The 19,338-nt window shown below is 44.3% G+C and overlaps 1 protein-coding gene across 1 annotated transcript in view; it reads right to left on the reverse strand.

The window, feature by feature from the left end:
* Positions 1 to 19,338, reverse strand: part of mcm3ap (minichromosome maintenance complex component 3 associated protein) — a 43,663-nt gene that overhangs the window by 21,027 nt on the left and 3,298 nt on the right. The window contains exons 4-16 of the mRNA XM_056289706.1: positions 18,909 to 19,059; positions 17,556 to 17,749; positions 17,219 to 17,358; positions 16,487 to 16,684; positions 10,744 to 11,012; positions 9,736 to 9,898; positions 8,393 to 8,553; positions 7,739 to 7,983; positions 6,382 to 6,656; positions 5,409 to 5,509; positions 1,659 to 1,790; positions 1,237 to 1,350; positions 575 to 727 (exon numbers count right to left, since the gene is read on the reverse strand). Coding sequence (XP_056145681.1) covers positions 575 to 727; positions 1,237 to 1,350; positions 1,659 to 1,790; positions 5,409 to 5,509; positions 6,382 to 6,656; positions 7,739 to 7,983; positions 8,393 to 8,553; positions 9,736 to 9,898; positions 10,744 to 11,012; positions 16,487 to 16,684; positions 17,219 to 17,358; positions 17,556 to 17,749; positions 18,909 to 19,059 — 2,296 coding nt within the window. The remainder of the gene's footprint in view (positions 1 to 574; positions 728 to 1,236; positions 1,351 to 1,658; positions 1,791 to 5,408; positions 5,510 to 6,381; positions 6,657 to 7,738; positions 7,984 to 8,392; positions 8,554 to 9,735; positions 9,899 to 10,743; positions 11,013 to 16,486; positions 16,685 to 17,218; positions 17,359 to 17,555; positions 17,750 to 18,908; positions 19,060 to 19,338) is intronic.

Genomic DNA, 19,338 nt, shown 5'->3' on the forward strand with positions numbered 1-19,338 from the left:
CATTGATCTGAAATAAGAGATAGTGACACAATTCTTCTGGATCTCTTTTCTCCTCATTTAATGTGAACACTATGTGTTTTTTTTCTTATATAATGTATATTTACCTGTTATCTGTGTTCATAGACAAATGTCACTACTCATTCCTGTTTTTCTTCTTGAGAATGGGAACTATATATGGACATTGAGAGGATGCTGAAATCCATGGACTGCTTCTTAAAACATCTATGTATGTGTTGTTTATTTGAACATGCATCTGTACTGTATAACTGCACCTGATAAACGTAAATAAAAAGAAGTTCCAAAAAAAAGTTGATTTTGTTTCAAGAGGACAAGAGACAACTTAATCAATCATAGAAAAGTATAATGTGATTTCGAATTTCTTTGCTGTGATTAGCTCAATTTCCTGGAATTATTGTGTAGGCAAATCCCAACCACCTGAGTTGTAAAGATGATTGTGAAAAAGTTTTCTTTTTTTTACAAAAACACCCGACTCATGTCTGTTTAAGAAACACTTCTCTTGAATGAACCTCTTATCAATCTGACATCATCACTCCACTTCCTCTTTCTTACATACCTTTTGATGTACTTATAGATGAGCTGGAGCTCTGTCTCCAGGATGTCTTCAGCCAATAAGGCAATCTCTCCATCCAAGGTTTCCTCCACTAGACTGGCACACAGCTGCTCCGTGCAACGTGCCAAACGCTCAGCTTTCTCTTTCACTGCCTCCCTGAAAAAGGTCAAGCAAGGTAGACGTTTAGAATGTCAGAAGGCTTTTACCTTTCCAAGTTTTATGCTTGCCAGTAATGACATCGCCGATACAATTCTACCTTAAGTCACTGAGTGCTATTGTGAGTACAGTTAAAATATCCATAATTTGAGATGTAATTTAATAGCATTTTACTTCAAATTATTAATCATTATGACAAAGTTTTGTGTTTTGAATGTATTTTTATCTTTTCTGTGGTTATAGTAGTACTAGTAGTATTAGCAGTAGCAGTAAAATACTAGTAGTAGTGGTAGTAGTAACAGTAACAGCAGTAGCTGCATGTTGAACTAATGCCAGCATTGCGAGTATTGTAGTGGTGTTAAACTGTTTGATGTTGGATTGCTTCGCTTCAAAAGCAGTTTATCACCTAAAAAAGTGCTTTAGAAATGAATATTAATATTACTCTTAAATATCAAATCAGATTAGATCAGACTAAATCTGGCTGTGTTGATGCATTATTACTGCCTTACTGGATCTCTGAGGCAGCTGTTTCTCGAATGCTCTTGTCTAGTACTTCCTGGATGATCTCTGTGCATAGGGAGAGGCTAAATTGGGTCAGAAAAGCCTCGTGTTCCTGCCTCCTCCTGGTATCCAGACACACAGATTAAAACGACAGAGAAGCAAGAAAGAGAAAGACACAAACGGTCAAAATGAGAAAGATATGTGGAGTCAACATTGCAGTCATAGTCTGAACTGTCCACATACATATTTTACCACAAAAGGTTTTGACACAACCAACATCATAAACTGACTAAAGAACTAACAGCCTACATATAAGGTTTGCATTTCAAACTGTACTTTTTGTGGGTGTCAGAGGGTTGATTTTCTATTTACTAGTTCAAGTCATTACATCACAGTTTGGATTAGGGTTAAACTAAATCAGCATTCCAACCTGGTCTCCTCTTGCTTGCGTTTCTCTTCAGCAACATGCTCCTGTTCCAATCGGATCTCGGTGGAAGACATCTCCTGGAGCATCTGACCCACCACTTCACTCACCAGCATCTCCACCTGCCCACCACTCTCCCTGCAGACAGTGAACAGCAGCATTCTAAGTCATCAGGACATACAGCAGTGGACAAGCGGGCAATGTACTCATCAAACCTTACCCCTGTTAATTATTGCATATTATTCTTTCTCCCATCTTTTTGCTGTACAATATCTAACAGAGGAAAATCACCTTAAAAGGGAAAATTCAAAATAAGATATAGGGGTGTACCAACACCACTATTTAAATAAACTTTTAAAAATACTGGCCCGTTTTAGGTAATGATATTATTACAAGGTCAGTTTCATTTAGCAGACTCTTTATCCAAAGCGACATACGTCTGAGAGTTAATACAACACAAACAAGGATTGAGTCAGGAGGCAACAACGCAAGTAAGTGCCAAAAAACTAGGTTCAAGTCCGATAGGACTTGGGATCAACAGGCAGTGCACAAAGGCAATGCATAGGGTGCATAGAAGGGAAGGTTTTTTTTTCCATATATATATTAATACCATCAGATGTGGAGGTGTTCAAAAAAGAGCTGAGTCTTTAGCTTCTTCTTAAAGATGGAGAGGGACTCAGTGGGTCGAATGGCGTTTGGTAACTCGTTCCACCACCGGGGAACTACAGAAGAGAAGAGTCTGGTAGTGACTTAGGGCCCCGTTGTGGTGGAAGTGCCAGGCGCCTTTCATTGGCACAGCGTAATGAGCGGGACTGAGTATAGACCTGAATGAGAGAGTTCAGGTTGGCGGAAGCTGTTTTAGTTGCTGTTTTGTAAGCGAGCATTAAGGTGTTGAATTTGATACGGGCAGCAACTCGGAGCCAATGGAGGTATATGATCAGCGGAGTGACATGTGCTGTTTTAGGTTGGTTTGAGACCAGATGTGGTGTCATGTTCTGGATCATTTGCATAGGCTTGAAAGTGATGGCAGGGAGACCTGCCAGAAAGGAGTTGCAGTAGTCAAGGCGTGATATTACCAGTAGTTGTGCTGCATGCTCAGACAGGTAGGGTCTAATTTTCCTGATGTTGTACAGGGTAAATCGGCACGACCAAGCAATCGAGCCCACGTGACCCTTAAAGGCTAGTTGGTCATCAATCATGACACCCAGGTCTCAGGCAGACTTTGTGGGCATGAGTTGGGTTGATCCAAGCTGGATATTGATCTGTTGTAAGGATGGACTGGCTGGGTGCTCAGACTTAGTTAGGTTAAACCGAAGGTGGCATTCTTTCATCCACACAGAGATATAAACAAGGCATGATGATATCCGCGCCAAGACTGTGAGGTCATATGGCAGGAATGATAGGAAGAGCTGGGTATCATCAGCATAGCAATGGTATAAGAAACCATGGGAGTGGATGATTGCACCAAATGAGGTGGTGTATACTGAGAAGAGAAGGGGACCAAGCACTGACCCTTGAGGTACCCCTGTGTATAAGCCGTGCAGTTTGGGCACTTCTCCCCTCCAAGATACTCTAAAAGATCTCCCTGAGAGGTAGGACATGAACCAGTGGAGGGTGGATCCTGAGATACCAAGCTCTTCGAGTTTAGAGGAGGAGGATTTGGTGGTTAACCATGTCAAAGGTAGCTGCTGATAGATCTAGCAGCAATAAAGCTGAGGACTGGCCAGCAGCTCTAGCCAAACGCAGTGATCTATTACCGACAGGAATGCAGTCTCGGTAGAGTGACCCCGCTTAAAGCCAGACTGATTCGGATCATACAGATTGTTTTCAGAAAGGACTTCAGAGACTTGGTTAAATACCGTGCGCTCAAGTATTTTTGAAAGAAAGGGTAGGAGTGAGACCGGTCTGTAGCTTTCAACCTGGGCTGGGTGGAGTGTAGGTTTTTTGAGCAGTGGGGTGACCCTAGCTTGCTTAAATGCAGTGGGGAATACACCCATCGTAAGCAAGGAGTTGATGATGTGTGTGACTGTGGGGTTAAAGTCCAGGGGAAATGGTCTGTAGGAGGCTGGATGGTATCAGGTCCAGCAGACAGGTAGTGGGACGAGAGTCCAGCGGAAGGTTGGAGACTTCCTCCCCAGTCAGAGGGGAGAATGAGGTGAGTGAGGCACTGTTAGCTGGCAGTGGCACACAGAGTTGGTCAGGTTCAGAGAACTGGTTACTGATGGCAGAAACCTTAGCAGTAAAGTACGAGGCGAACATGTCAGGAGTGAGCAGAGTGGAGGTCGGAGGAGGAGGCGGATTGAGGAGTGAAAAGCAAACATTTTTTTTCGAGCATCAGTGGCACCACAGATCTTGTTCTGATAGTGTTATCACTAATAAACACGACGTTTATTTAGTTCACAGACTTTTATTCAGTTCACCGCAACAACATCCTGTGACTGCCGTTTTATCAACCAACCTTCCCGCCTGCCTCCCCTGGGTCAAAGGGGACCCCATTTTACTGACTGTAATGAACAGAGTAGAGGGAAAATACATGTTAAACAGTAAGTGGTCTTAGCTGTTTTTAAGCTGGAGGAGAATGATGCTAGGAGACACTGATAGTCACTGAGGTCAGTAGACTCTCTGGTTTTATGCCATTTTCTCTTTGCAGCTCTGAGCCCTGCCCTTTGCTCTCTGACCTCAGTGAGCCATGGACTGGGGGGGGGGCATTACAAGCAGGTTTGGATGCTAGAGGGCAGAGATTGTTAAGAGAGGAGGCTAGTGAGGAACACAGTGTGTCTGTAGCCTCATTGACAGGGAGTGAAGAGAATTCATTATGGAAGCCAAGACCTCATTGGAGAGCTGGGTCAGTGTAAGGGACTGGAAGTTTCGGCGGAAGGAGACCCTTCGTGGAGGAACGTGAGGATGTTCCAGTAAGGAGGCCATACATTTAATAAAGAAGTGGTCTGACAGATGTAGGGGGGTGACAGTCAAGACTTGCTGTAGAGAAGCTCTGAGTCAAAATCAGATCAAGATTATTGCTCACTTTGTGAGTGGGAGGGGTGGGGACCTGTCTGAGGTCAAAGGCGGACAGAAAAGACAGAAAGTCAGTAGCTTGGGTTTTGTCAGTAAGGATATTCATGTTTCCCATGACATTGTCATGGGAAACAATGTCATGTGTGTCATTGTCAGGAATGGCTAAGAGTAACATGTCTAGTTTGACTACAAAGTTCCACATTCTGTCAGACCACCCTTGGTGTTTCCTCCTTGGTCACAGCTCCAGGCAGGGCCGTGGTCCCTGGGCCCACAGGAAGCAGCAGACCAAGCTCTCCCAGCCGATCCAGCGCCAGCTCTCCCAGCCATCAAACGAAAAAACAAATTTAGACGCAGATGTGGACAAAGACACTGCATGGATGGTACTGGGTGAGGCTGCTGCAAATGGAAGTTCGCGCCGCCATCTTCCCACACTGGTACTGGGTGAGGCCGCTGCAAACGTGAATTCGCGCAGCCATCTTCCCACACCGGAAGTTGATGAAAAAAGAAAGACTGATAACGACCTAAATCTGAATCAAAACAAGTTTTAAATCACTTACCAAATGACTGCAGTCTCCTATGTTCAAGATCAGAGCTATTACTGAACAAGACTTGCACAATTATTTTCAGGTCACTTCATGGAAAATGATCTAAAATGGTTTTTATTCAAAATGGGTAGAAAATCAGAAAGAGGGAATTTCAGTTCTCCAGTGTTTTAGAGTATCTTGTATAACTGTTACTCACACAACAGCTATTGAGGCATAGTTGGCACCAGTGCTGGCTACCTCACTCACTGCTGCTTCAACTACCTCTTCCACCATGCTCTCAAGCTCAGCCAAAATTTCCTGCAGGAAAGAGCAGAAATAATAGTAATGTGCAGAGTTGAAATAAACAGGGACAGGCAAATGTTTTTAATTTGTGACATCATGGTTTAATTGTTGACAGCAGTGAAACATAGAATAAGCAGTAAGTAAAGGCACAGGCTTTCCCTTTTCATCATCTCAGTCACAAAATTTAAATCAATGTGTACTGTGGTTGCTCTTCTTTGGCAGAAATTTCCCATTTAAAAAAAACCAGTTAAAATGTCATCAATCGTTTAGTTGATGCTTTGACCACAGAAGATTAAAATAACACAGCTAATAATATGGAGTGCAAAGGTCTGGACCATTGTGCCCTAACAATATCCCTATGCATAGAATAGTAGTGTAAAGGTATGGTCACACATGCACGAAATTAACATTAGCGAATTTTCACTGCTCTTTCACTTCCATTCTATTTAAGTGAAGGGGTGATTAAAACATTCGCTTCTGGTGGCAAAGGAAATTCACATCTTCACCTCGTGTGCAGTTCAAATTTGGTGAACTTTTACCGGAGAATCCACAGCCTCAACCAATAGCAAAGGAGTGTGTGTGGTTGACCCCACTTGGCATCACATCCTGCACTGCCCAAATTCAGCATGAGAAAATACATGAGTTTCGCCTTGACAGGCAATTGTCATTTGCCTGCATTCAAGCATGTGACCATAGCTTAAAGGAGGAATGCTAGGAGAAGAACTTTAGGAGGAGTAAATGAAAGGCAGATGGGATGCGGGGACAGCATTTACAGAAACTAATGGGGATACAATTCAGTAGGGAAAAAAAAAAAGAAGAAAATTTCCCCTCTGACATATGACGAGGTCCCTTGATAATTTGGTGCACAGTTGAGAAATCTTCCATACCTCATCGCTGTACACAGGCTGAGGTTTGGGTGGGGGTGATGGGGGTTTGTCAAGCTGAGGTGGGGCGACAGGCTGGAACAGCTGATGGGGCTCAGCCATGATGGTCAGGTCACTGGAGGCTTCGCTGGGCTCCTCTGTCTCGTCTGTGGCTGTTGTTTTTGTGGCGTCTGAGCCTGCTTCGGGCTCCCCCATTGATCTGGATTCTGGCAACAGCTTGGCTGGCTTAAGCTGTAGCCTTTTCTCAGCCTCCATCTTCCCTTTGACCTCTAGTTTTGCTGCAAAAGGTGAGATCAGTTCAGTTCAGGAAAAAGGACAGAAAAGCAAAAAATTTGAGATAATTAGATGTTGATAACACTGAAAGTCTTTGATGAAACTCAAAGCCTCACTGTTGAGTCTTTCCCAAAATCATCTTCCCAAAAGGCGCTTGTCAATTTTTATACATGCATCACAGAGAGCATCCTAACAAACTGCATGAGAGTCTGGTACAGCAGCTGCACCAAAGCTGACAAAAAAGCCCTCCAGCAGGTTGTGAAAATAGCACAGGGAATTCTTTGCATTGAGCTGCCATCACTACAACATCTTCACAGCACTCGCTGTGTGAGGGCTAAGAACATAATAAAAGATATTACACAACCTGGACACCATCTGTTTCAGTTCCTTCCATCACATATGCACTTCAGATCAATCTGCACATGCACAAATAGACTGAAAAACAGCTTCTTTCCAAAAGCTGTGGCACTATTGACCTCAAGACATTTCCTCAGTCTGACAAGACTGATGTCTGCCACCATTGGGCACCTGCAATACTTGCAATATTTACCTATGTCACTTAAAGCCACTTAATATCTGTCAATCCACACGCTTACTGCATTTTTGCACCTCATTAGTTGTATTTTATTGTTAATTGTTTTTTATACTTTATACTGTTTATATTTTGAATCTAGTACTCATATTGTTTAGATTCTGTACTTCTTATTTTTGATATTTTGTATTTCTTATCCCTTTCCTTTTATTCTTTGTATGCACCATTTGAGGTTGACACAACTGCAATCTAGTTGTGCTTGCACAATGACAATAAAGTTCTTGAATTTCCATCATCAGTTATGTCAAAATACCTTGGCAAGGACCAACAACCCAAGCATTTGTGCCATTATATAATGCTTTATATTTGGGTTCACTGTTGTTGTAAATCCACAAATGCTAACCAGTTTTAGGGATTAATGAAGAACTACAGTGCAGTGGCAAATCAATATGCAAGTTTTTGGCAAAATGAATCACTGCAGCCATTGTCTCTTCACAGAGCCTATCACTTAGTGACAGACTGCCACAGTAAGGATCAATGAATCAGAGCTCATACTTGTTGTGGCCACAGAGCTGGTCCTGAAAACGCTTGGGGTGGGCTCAGCCAATGGGTCCCCTCCACGGTACTTGTTCTGTGAATCGAAGCTAGCGAAAGGGGTGTGTTGGGGAGGGTTGGGGAGAGGGCCTCCATTTACCACCTCTCCGATGAGCACTGTTCTCTTTTCCAGGATGGCCTCTGACTTCTTCTGGCGCAGAGACAGCTCTGGCTCTTGGTAGGCTATCCGGCTTAGTTCCACAACGCTGAAGGTTAGATACAGGTGTTGTTTCAAAGGAAAGAAAATTAAGCCCAAAACAAAATTAGAAAGTGATGTAGAGAAATTTTAAAATTAAGACAACAGGACAGTTGACAATGTATATAACTAACTTTTAAAACTCCATAAAACTCCAAATATGTACTACAAATTTATTCCACGAAATAATTTGGTTTGCCCTTTGTGGTCTTTAGATCTGATACCAATCTCGATTACTAGAGAGAACAAACACATTTTGGTATTTCTGCTTATGTAGATTCATTTATGTGGCAACATTGTTCCTCATTTACCCTTACAAACCAAGTTCTTGACCAGGGTTTGCTCTTGTTTCCAAGTGCTGTGTGTTTATGCCAATGATTGTGTTTGTTTTTTTATGTGTAACACAAGTGGATACTTACCCATCATTTACATCGAGGCCATACTGTTGAAAGAAGTTGGTTGCCTCGGCAGCATCACGGAACATGAGCATCCTTACCATGTCTTCGACTGGAAAGGCTGTGGACCTTTGAGAACCCACTGTGTGGGCTATGTTCAAGGTCCTTAAGGCTTTGGCTCTAACCTACACACCAAAAAAAAAAAAAAAAAAAAATCAAATGAAGATAGGATTAGTTTTACATTTGGAAAAGAAAAGAGATGCATTCTGAAACTGTAACTGTAATTTGAGGCTGTATAAAAATATACTTGAAAGAAAATTTCAACATCTCTGTTCAATTCTCTTAGTCCCTTTCTTAGTTCCTGTAGCGCTGGTCTCCAGCAGCTCCTTAATATATGTTCTGTGTATAGTGTGGAGCATGATATCAAATACAATGCTAGTAAAAGTGTTGTCATGATCTGCAGAACCAAAGAGGTCAATTATCTAAAATTTCCTGATTTTAAATTGTCTGATAATCTTGGGATATGTAATAAGGTGAAATATCTTGGATATTGTATTACTGAACAAATGACAGATGATGATGACATTTATAGGCAATGTCACATGATGTATGCACAAGCAAACACTCTCTCACGCAAGTTTGGTATGTGTTCAGTTAGTGTGAAGATGTCTCTGTTCAGAGTATATTGTACACCACTTTATACTGCACACCTGCGGTCGAACTACAAAAAGCAAGCTTACAGTAGCTTATAATGATACAATGAGAACACTAGTAAAAAGACCTAGATGGTATAGTGCAAGTGAAATGTTTATAGCTGCAAGACTCAATAACTTTCAGGCTGTTCTAAGAAATCTTATGTATAAATTTATTTGTCAGCTCAATGACTGATAATGTAATCATCAAGGGCTTAACTAATATAATATTCAGTGCCACACGCTACCAATCCCGGCAGTGGGACCACTGGTATAGCTGTCTTCTAATAAGACACCAATTTGTTCCTTTTGTGGCGGACACTAGGGGCTATGCCTCTCACCCAGCAGGACTGTGAGCTGGGGGCGTGGTTTACGTTCCCGGGCTTGCTGGTGCAGGGTTGTTCCTGCTGGAGTTTTGGTTTTGGAGCTGAGGAATAAACAGCAAACTTGCCTTCGTCTCCTGTGTTTTTTCCTCATCCTGCCACACTTTCATGTTATTTTATTGTGTTTACTTTATGTATTATCTAGGGTTTATCTTTTACCTATGGTTCTTATCTTTTATGGCTTTATTCTTTCGTCTCTTGTTTTTTTTTACCTCGTCTTTGTTTATTATGGACCCTGAGTCTGCAATAAAGTTTTGAGTTGAGTTGAGAATTCAAAAATCAATTTTCTCACCTGATTGAAATATCTGTGGAGGAGGCAGCTGGGGAGGTAAGACGCCCTCTTCACTAGCTTAAAGAAGCGCACAAAGTTGTTGCTGTTGAGCGCTGCAAATGCCTGCACTGCAAATTTTACCTCCATTGAGTTGCGCACCTCATCGCGGAACTGCTGGACCTCCCTGCAAGGACATGAGGCATAACAAGAGTATTTTTAGACTCAACTGACAAAGATAAAAGATGTGATCATGCAAAACAAACATGATCCCAAAGTAAGGCTTAAATGTCACAGCTTAATATATATTGGGATTACGTTTTTCAAGAAAATCCCTCTCCAGGGCTTTGTCCTTGACATAATTTATGAATGATTAATTTATAGCAAAACGAGTCTGCCAACGTACAAATTTTGTAAGCAAGTGCAAGAAGCCTGACGTACTTTTTTTTTGCCCCCCCCCTTTCTCCCCAATTTTACTTGGCCAATTACACCACTTTTCTGAGCTGCCATCCAGGGAGGGCTGCAGACTACCATATACCTCCTCCAATACATGTGGAGTTGCCAGCCGCTTCTTTTTACCTGACAGTGAAGAGTTTCACCAGGGGGACGTAGCGTGTGGGAGGATCATGTTATTCCCCCCAGTCCCCCCCCCCCGAACAGGCACCCCAACTGATCAGAGGAGGTGATAGTGCAGCGACCAGGACACATACCCACATCCGGCTTCCCACCCGCAGACACGACCAATTGTGTCTGTTGGGACTACCGACCAAGCCGGAGGTAACATGGAGAGTCAAACCAGGATCCCTGTGTTGGTAGGCATAGACCACTGTGCTACCCGGACGCCCGTACTTTTTTTTTTTTTTAAACAAAACCTGGAGATGATGGCCATCAAAACCTAAGAAGCCTTTCATAATTTTTCTAATTCTTATGCAGATGAGACCACAGGCAGTTAGGAAGGAATAGACAAACTGAATGAAAGTATATGCATAGTACTTTAATATCTACATAGCCCTCTTTTTTGCAGCGACTGACCGAAGAATGTCGCCGTCGTTGAGCTTGAGTAGCACGTTGTACTGGCGGAACTCAGCCTCACAGGGGCAGTAGATCTGGCGCATGGCCAGGTCCTGGTACATCTCCTTCAGACTCTGCAGGCACTTGGTCATGTTCTCATTGTTGATCTTGGCATCGAACGTCATCATGTGCTCCTCGCACAGGTGGTGTGCACAGTGCACGTGGAAGCGTGTGCACTTCTCAATCAGGGACACTGTCTGAGGGCAGCACAGGTGCTGCTGGGTGATGTCCTGTAGGGGCGACAAGAAGAGTTAGTGGGTTATGAACATTTACATACCAAAAGTATAACTCCACATTGACGGGTCCTTGACCAAGACACTAAAACCTTTTTTAGCATCATGAAGGCTGCTCACTAATCAACAAAAGAAGACTAGTTATATTAGTCTTACTTATTGTGCAACTCTCCAGTGACTTGATGCATGCTCAATAATCCAGGTAAGGAAATCCAAGAAAGTTTAATCAGTTCATGTGGACACAACGTTTAGTGGGAGAAACGTTTCATCATTCATCTAAGTGACTTCATCAGTCCCAGCTGACTGCAGGTATCCCCAACCTTATAAACAGCACAGTTGCATAACAACCAAAACCAACGATCAGTTTCATATGCAAATTGCCGTGACCATTAATGAGAGTTACAATGGCCATGTATTCACAGAGGATTGGGGAATAGTTGCGCAATCACAGCATTGTAAGATGGCGACAGATGTACTCTTCACACAGCTGGCCTCTTTTGACTCCCCGTTCAAACCAGCGTTCCTCACTATCAAGGTACCTGCAGTCAGTTGAGACTGAAGAGGTCACTTAGATGAGTGATGAAACGTTTCTCCTGATAAACGTTGTGTTCAGATGAACTGATTCAACTTTCTGGGATTTCCTGGATTTTTGAGCATGCATCAAGACACTCTCTTGAAAACATACTTTTATCAGTGTGCTTATTCAGGATTTGTGGTCTGAATTTATCATTTGTATATCTTGTTTATATTTTAATACTATTTATTTTACATTGATTTATTGTACTTATTTTATTTTTCCTCATACGCATCTCCTCTTTTATATTTCCTTCCCAATCTTGTTTAACTTATGAACTGTTTTTAAATTGTTTTCAAAAAGACATGCATGTTAAGGTTAATACTCCTGCCTGTGCCCCTGAGCAAGGCAATGGAAAGAAGAACTGGAGTTGGTACCCGACCACTGCAGCTGCCCACTGCTCCTATACAAGAGGATGGCTTTTCTGTCCTGGCCCCACAGTGGTGGAATGAACTCCCCACTGATGTCAGGACAGTGGAGTCGCTGCCCATCTTTTGGCGCAGGTTGAAAACTCACCTCTTTAAGAACTAATACCCTGTTACTTGTTCTTAGCACTTATTGTATTCACTCACTAAAAAAAAAAAATCTCTTCCTTGCACTTTTACTTTAGCACTGGTTTTGCTCTTAGATGCTTGTTTAGATGCACTTATAACCTCTGATGACTAGTAGTTCTCCTGATTTCCTAAGGTAAATGCACTTCTTGTAAGTCGCTTTGGATAAAAGCGTTGGCTAAATGACTGTAATGTAATGGGTTAAACGCAGAAGACATATTTCATTGTAACTGTACAATGATAAAATAAAGTGGCTTTCTCTTCTTTTTCTTTCTCTTTATCAAGCGCTATACAAACTTAATTTACTATTATTATTGTTTGTCGAGCAGTGGCGGCTGGTGCTAAAAAATCTTTTTGGGGGGGAAGCAATTTACCTTGGTGCAGCACACTTGACAGTTGCTTTAATGTCCACACAGTCACAGGGTTATTAAGGACAATGTAGCCTACAGATTTTATCAGGGTTCGTAGACGGTGGATTTTTGACAGTCGAGATGAGGCGTGGTGGTGGGTGTGAACATGATTGACAGCCACGAGAATTGTCCAATCACATTAGATCAAAAATATTAAAACAATACCATTCGCTGCCAATAAAAGTGGGAGTGTCTGGGGTGCACAGAACTGCACTCCATGGAAAATCTGAAGAAACCAATTAGACAGCAGCCTCAGGTCACCTGCTCGTCAAAAGTTTGAGGGCTTACTTATGGTATCGTTTGGCTGGTGCCCCTCACCCAGGAAGTATATGTATTCAGACAGAAATCAACCAAATACCATTTGGAACCAATATTTAATGGCTGCTGACACGCGCCCACAGACTGAAAAACACTTTTGATTTCATAATTACTTGCATTATACAACTAAATTATATTTAACATGTTTAAGTAGATTTTCATCTCTTGGTATTGGAAGGGGGCGGTGTCCCAGAGTCCTGTACTGGCCAGCCACCTCTGTTGTCAACCACTTTATTTTTGATTTTGCTTGTCTTGTAAAGCACGTTGTAACTTTGTTTTGAAAAGCGCTATATAAAAGTTATTACTAAAGTTATTATTTGGTAATAAATTAAGGCTCACTGTTTCTCCTTTTGTACATTTGCAGCTGAAAACAAGACACTGTAGTGACCTACTTGCAGGTAAGCTATTCACCATATGGACCAGAGATGGTCCCTTTAAGATAGTGGGTTCAGGGGTTAGCAGGGGGGAATGTGGGTAGACACAAGGCTGAAGTTTTGATATTGTGCACTGTTCACTTGAAGTTGGTTGGAGGAAATAAACGACCCCACAGCTGTGTGGTCAAAAGCAGAGGTGGTCTCGTCTCCTTTCTGTCATCCTCCACACTGGTGACCCCGACATCAGCCATGGAAAACGAAGCTACCAGTACAGTAGCAGTGGCTAACATCATCTCACTCAAACTGCCTGACTTCAGGGAGGCAGCTGCGGCAGCATGGTTCGTTCACATGAAAGCCCAGTTTGCTATTAGGAACATCACCGTGGATAAGAACAAGTACTACTACATCGTGGCGGCACTCTGAACATCTACGGCGTCATGGATATCGGGCCTGCTGCAAGCCCCGCTGCCCGTGGATAAGTATGGCACAATTAAGAGACACTTGCTGCAGGCTTTTGAGCTAGCAGAGGTGGAGCGGGCGGGCTGATTGTTTTCGCTTCAAGGCTTGGGAGACGGCAAGCCATCAGAACTAATGGACAAGATGCTGACTATGCTGGGTTCGTGCAACCCCACCTTCCTTTTCGGCCAGCTGTTCCTAGCAGCTCCCCTCACACATCCTTGCTGCCTTGGCTAGCTCCAAGTTGTCCACCACCAACAACTTTCGGGAGTTGGCTGCTGAGGCTGACAGGATTTTTCTGGCCAGCCGACAGCAGTGTGCAGCTGCTCTGCTACCTGCTAATGCTCTTCCACCACCGCTAGTTGAGGCTGCAGGCGTTGCCGCGGCAACAGTTTCTCGTTGGCAGCAGGACTCAGGGGGACTGTGCTTCTACCATGCTAAGTTTGTAGCCAAAGCCAAGCAATACCGTGCACCATGCGCTTTCAGCGGGGAGGGAAAAGCCAGGGCTGGTGCTCAGTAGTAGCCCTGTGCATTGGCCAGGAAGGCAGGCTGCTGGTTTATTCAGGACACCATCTCCGGCCGGCGGTTGCTAGTTGATTCAGGCGTGCTGCAGAGCATCCTGCCTGTGACAGCAGTGGACGCAATGGTCGGCGGATTTGGCACCCCCGTCCACACCTATGGCACGAGGTAGTATGTGGAGGTGGTTTTTGGAGGGTGGCGGTTCGACTGGGACTTTGTGATAGTGAAGGTGTCCATCCCTCTCTTGGGCGTAGATTTCGTGCGCACTTATGGACTATTGGTGGATGTTAAAAACTTCTGCTTGACTGACTCCATCTCCTTCTGCTCCTATCCATGTACGCTGGGGGAGGCGGGTTTCATCGGCTTGTCCAATATGCTTGCTACTGGGGATGAATTTCAGTGCTTGCTGAGTTTCCGGACCTCACAACACCCATCTTCTCGTCAGCAGTCACCAAGCACGAAGTGGAACACTACATCACCACGACTGGCCCCTCAGTCTACGCCCATGCACGGCGCCTCGACCCAGCCAAGCTCGTCATCACCAGAGAGGAGTTTACCAACATGGAGCGCCTCGGATTTGTGCGCCACTCCGACAGCCCATAGGCCTCCCCCCTGCATATGGTCATGAAGGATAACGGCGGCTGGTGTCCATGTGGTGATTACCGCCGCCTCAACAATGCCTCGACGCCAGACCGCTACCCCATCCCACACATCCAGGACTTCTCCATGCACTTGGCGGGGGCAGTCATCTTCTCCAAGGAGGACCTCATGTGCAGATACCACCAGGGGCCGGTCCGCCCACAGGATGGCCGAAGACTGCAGTAATCACGCCGTTCGGCCTGTTCGCGTTCCTGAGGATGCCGTTTGGGCTCAAGGGGGCTGTGCGGACCTTTCAGTGGCTCATGGACTCTGTGCTGCAGGACATGCTGTTCCTGTTTGTTTACCTGGATGACATTCTTGTGGCCAGTACATCCGCGGCGGAGCACCTGGTCCATCTCCAGCAGCTGTTCAAGCTGCTCAGCCAGCATGGGCTCATTGTCAACCCAGCAAAATGCCAGTTGGGCCTGCCAGCCATTGACTTCCTTGAGCACCGGGTTACAAAGGATGGCGCAACCCCCTCCCCGACAAGGTGGACAATGTCGCCAGATTCCCACGCCCAAACATGGTGAAGTCCTTGCAGGAGTTCCTGGGCATGGTTGCTGCTGACACAGAAGTGCAGGCCTACAGGACTGCTGACACCAGGCTGCAGTTGAAGGATGCTGTGTTCGATGACGCCAGGGCCACGTGTCTCTGTGACATCTCCACGTGCTGGCCCATGGTGTCCACTGGCTGGTGGCAGCGGGTTTTCAACGCCATCCATGGCATTTCACACTCAGGCATGAAGGCGTCAACGAAGTTGGTGGGGGCCAAGTTCATGTGGCATGGCCTCAGGAAGGATGTCAAGGAATGGGTAGGCACCTGCGTGCCATGTCAGCGCTCCAAGGTTCACTGCCACACCAAGCCATCCCTGGCGCTGTTCCTGGTGCCCGGGAGGCGTTTCCACCATGTCAATGTGGACCTAGTGGGACCCCTTCCCTCCTCCCATGGTTTCACTCACCTCCTCACCATAGTGGACAGGACCACCAGGTGGCCAGAGGCTATTCCGTTGTCATGGTGAATTCTAGGGGCGGGGGCATGGGTAGTCACCTGCTTGCAGGTTAGATAGTCACCATGTGGACCAGAGACGGTCTCTTTAAGACAATGGGTTCAGGAGTTAGCAGGGCGGATTGTGGGTAGACATGAGGCTGAGGCTTTGATATTGTGAACTGTTCACTTGAAGTTGGTTGGAGGAAATAAACAACCCCATGGTTGTGTGGTCAAAAGCAGAAGTGGTCTCATCTCCTTTCTGTCATCCTCCACAACACATCTACGCCATCATTTTCCAAGTAGTGAAACTTACAGCTGGGAACATTACAATAAGTAGTTAAACCTGGCTTTTCCCTTGGCTCGCATTGCCAAAACAGGTGCACATAATGACATGTAAAGCACCACTCTGTCAATTAACGGGATTGGTTCCTTAGGTTTGTGACACATGAAACCCTGCTTGTCTGAATTTGTTTTTTGTTGAGACTGTTCTTGGTACACTGCAATTTCAAAGCAGACATGCTCAGCCAGCTGACTGCTTATTTTGCCTTGTCTTGTAACATTATCCTAAAACCACATGTACATGTTAACAAAGTTAAAAACTGATTTTCATCAGAGGGGGTCTTTAAATAAGGTGGAGCCTTACCTTGCGAATGCCGCGGGTCCTGTTCCAGACAAAGTCATACCAGTCTCGGTAGTTGTCATGGCCCTGGTCCATGATCTGGATGACCAGGTAGTCCATGGTCATGCTAAGTATGGGCAGGGGGCGCAACTCGTGGGGCAGGGGCTCCTCCTGGTCTGCTGATGAGCGGCTGTACTCCTTAATGGCTGCCATGTGATCCACCTGGCCACAAATTAAGATTAAAGGGCTACAAGTTTCTATGTAGGAAAAAAACTTCTAGCAATAGAAATCTTATTGCATAGATGGATTTGAACAGTATATTAAGGCTTTGCCCACCTTCAACATACCACTTGATGGGGTGTTTCAAGTCTGATTTAATTAAATAAATGCGTGGAAAGGCATATTCTACTGAAGGTTTTCAAACAGCTCATTGTGGGAGAAAAAATAGTTTGATCTATCCGAGGGGGAAATGCAGGAGATTTAATACTGAGTTGTTCATTTTTATGCTGTACTTGAAATTGTAAATGTTATTCATAATTTCTTTCTAGCCTCTTGAACTTTGCCGAACACTTACTTTGAGCCTTACTATCAATTCTTTGTTTCTTTGGCTCCCCTTTCCTCCCTCACTGAGATAGATTTGCTAATAATGAGTATGTGCATGTGGGAGGGCGTTCCTTTCAAGGTTGCTTCAGCTAAATATGATAAAGCCTATACTTTTTTTCTGTTAACACTAGCCAAAAGAAATAGGGACAATACCGTCTCTGTGTCTGGGGTGACCTCAAAGACGCTGAGCTGGTTCCGTGTCTCCCTCATGTATCTCTCCTTCTCTGGACACATATCAGGACATGTCCCTACAAAAACCTTGGATAGGTCCAGGTCTGTCAACTTAGGTCGACCTGCGGCAACACAAGAAAGCATAAGCGCTGAGTTCCAGCCACTCAGTCAGTAGAACAGTTTGAATAGGAGCCATTGACAACTGCAGTAAGTAATAGGCTCACACAAAATAAGAGGCAAGACCTAGCAATCAGAACCCCCCCCCCCCCCCCCCAGGAAAAATTGACAGCTAATTTCAGCGCCTAAACAGTGGCCTCACCTTGACGCAAGATCTTGTCTCTCTGCTCCAGGAGGCGGTACTTTTCCTCTGCTGTCTCAGCCACCTGGCCAATTAAGTGGAAGAGGGAGGGTGGTACTTGTTGATCTGATCTCTGGGTCACAACAGTCGCTTCTTGCTGGGGCTCACTGTCAAACTGGACAGGCTTGGCCAGGGATGGCTTCTTCACAGGAGAGCTGACAAAGATGGGAGGAAACAAAATGTAATTGGTGTATTAAAGGCATATCGAGTAAAATCTCCTACTGAAATAGCATACACCTTTGCAGACATGTACCCACTCAATCATTACTAATGGCCCACTGGTAGTCTGTGTCAGTGTTACGTGTCTGTAGAGACCCTGCGTTCTGCATATTCTTTTTTGTTTACTGAATGTTCTGGAAGTTTCAGGGTGTCACTCTTGGCAGCAGTTTTTTGTCACGCCTGCAACTAATACCACTGCTTGTGAGGGTGTGATTCTTTGAAACTGCAGCGTTCAATGAGTTTGCCAGATTGTCGTTGAAATGATACATAATGTGTCATTTCGAATTTGCTTTTCTTGGATGTGTTCAATTCAATTCCATTCCATTAAATTTATTGTCATGGATGTGTTCAGGAATGGAGAAAATTGAAGAAAAAAATGGAACTTCAAAAGTGAAATCGATAAAGGTTTAACATAATGCAACATGAAGTAACACAACATGGCCACTGGTCAGACATTTTTGCCCCTATACTGGATTATGTTTTTATTCGGGGCCAGCCTGGTAACATCACAGTGGCTGATCCAGTTTGTCATGAGGCGTAGAGCAGCAGTATGACAGAGTAGTCACCCAGAGGCAATTGGAGCATGAGAGCCGACCTCCACTGCCAGTTGTGGTAGGGAGATATCCCTGTCGCTGCTCCACCACTTCGAGATGTTTCGGGATTAAAGGTGCGAAACATCAGTGAAGGGTGGCTCCTGGCTGACGACCCTGCAGCCAGCACAATGGCACTGTTGGAGGTGCGTAAGGCAGAAATGCCCAGCAGCCAGCACCACCTATGCTCACATCTTGTTTTTATTCATTAAGACTTTCAATTTAGAATCAACTGAAAGAACTTTCATTAAAAGCACAGCTGAAAATGCTGCAGAAAGGTTTGTAGGGTTTTGCCTTGAAATTTGAAATGTTGCAGACCAATATTCTGCAGTGCAAAAGGAACTCTATGAAAAACAATGAAAATGCAGTTCTCATTCCTTCATGTTTTGATGCTTTGCAGCAATGCAGGTTTAACATGAGGTTGTTGTTTCAACATAAGCTAAATTTAAAGCCTAATATTTAGGTTATCATCTCATGATAATATGCTGTGGTGACCAAGGTGTACCTGCGACTGAAGGTCATGGCGCTGCCGACAGCTGGAGCTCTTAGCGCAGGTTTCCGAAGAGGGGAGGAGGATGCTTCAGATTCAGTGGTATGCCTGTCTGGCTGTGCTTGCTCCTCTCCTGCAGTGGGTCTTTTTCCTTTCTCCCCTGGACCTGATGCCATACAATCACAGCAATGTAGCAGGAAAATTGGCTTAGGACTAAACATATATTACACCCAAAAGTTACACAAGACAAAAGTAATTTCCAGCACCTTCTCGGCAGCTCTATCAAACCAGGGAAGCCTTCCCAGTTATGACTTGACATCACTTTTATGGAAATATGACAATCTATTATACAAAGAATTTCAGAAAAAGAAAAACCCTTCTTTTCTTTTTTTGTTGCCATTTCCGCCTTTATTTGATAGCGATAGGCAAGAGAGAGACAGGAAAG

This window comes from Lampris incognitus, chromosome 11 (genome assembly GCF_029633865.1).
Source record: "Lampris incognitus isolate fLamInc1 chromosome 11, fLamInc1.hap2, whole genome shotgun sequence".
Lineage (NCBI taxonomy): Eukaryota > Metazoa > Chordata > Actinopteri > Lampriformes > Lampridae > Lampris > Lampris incognitus.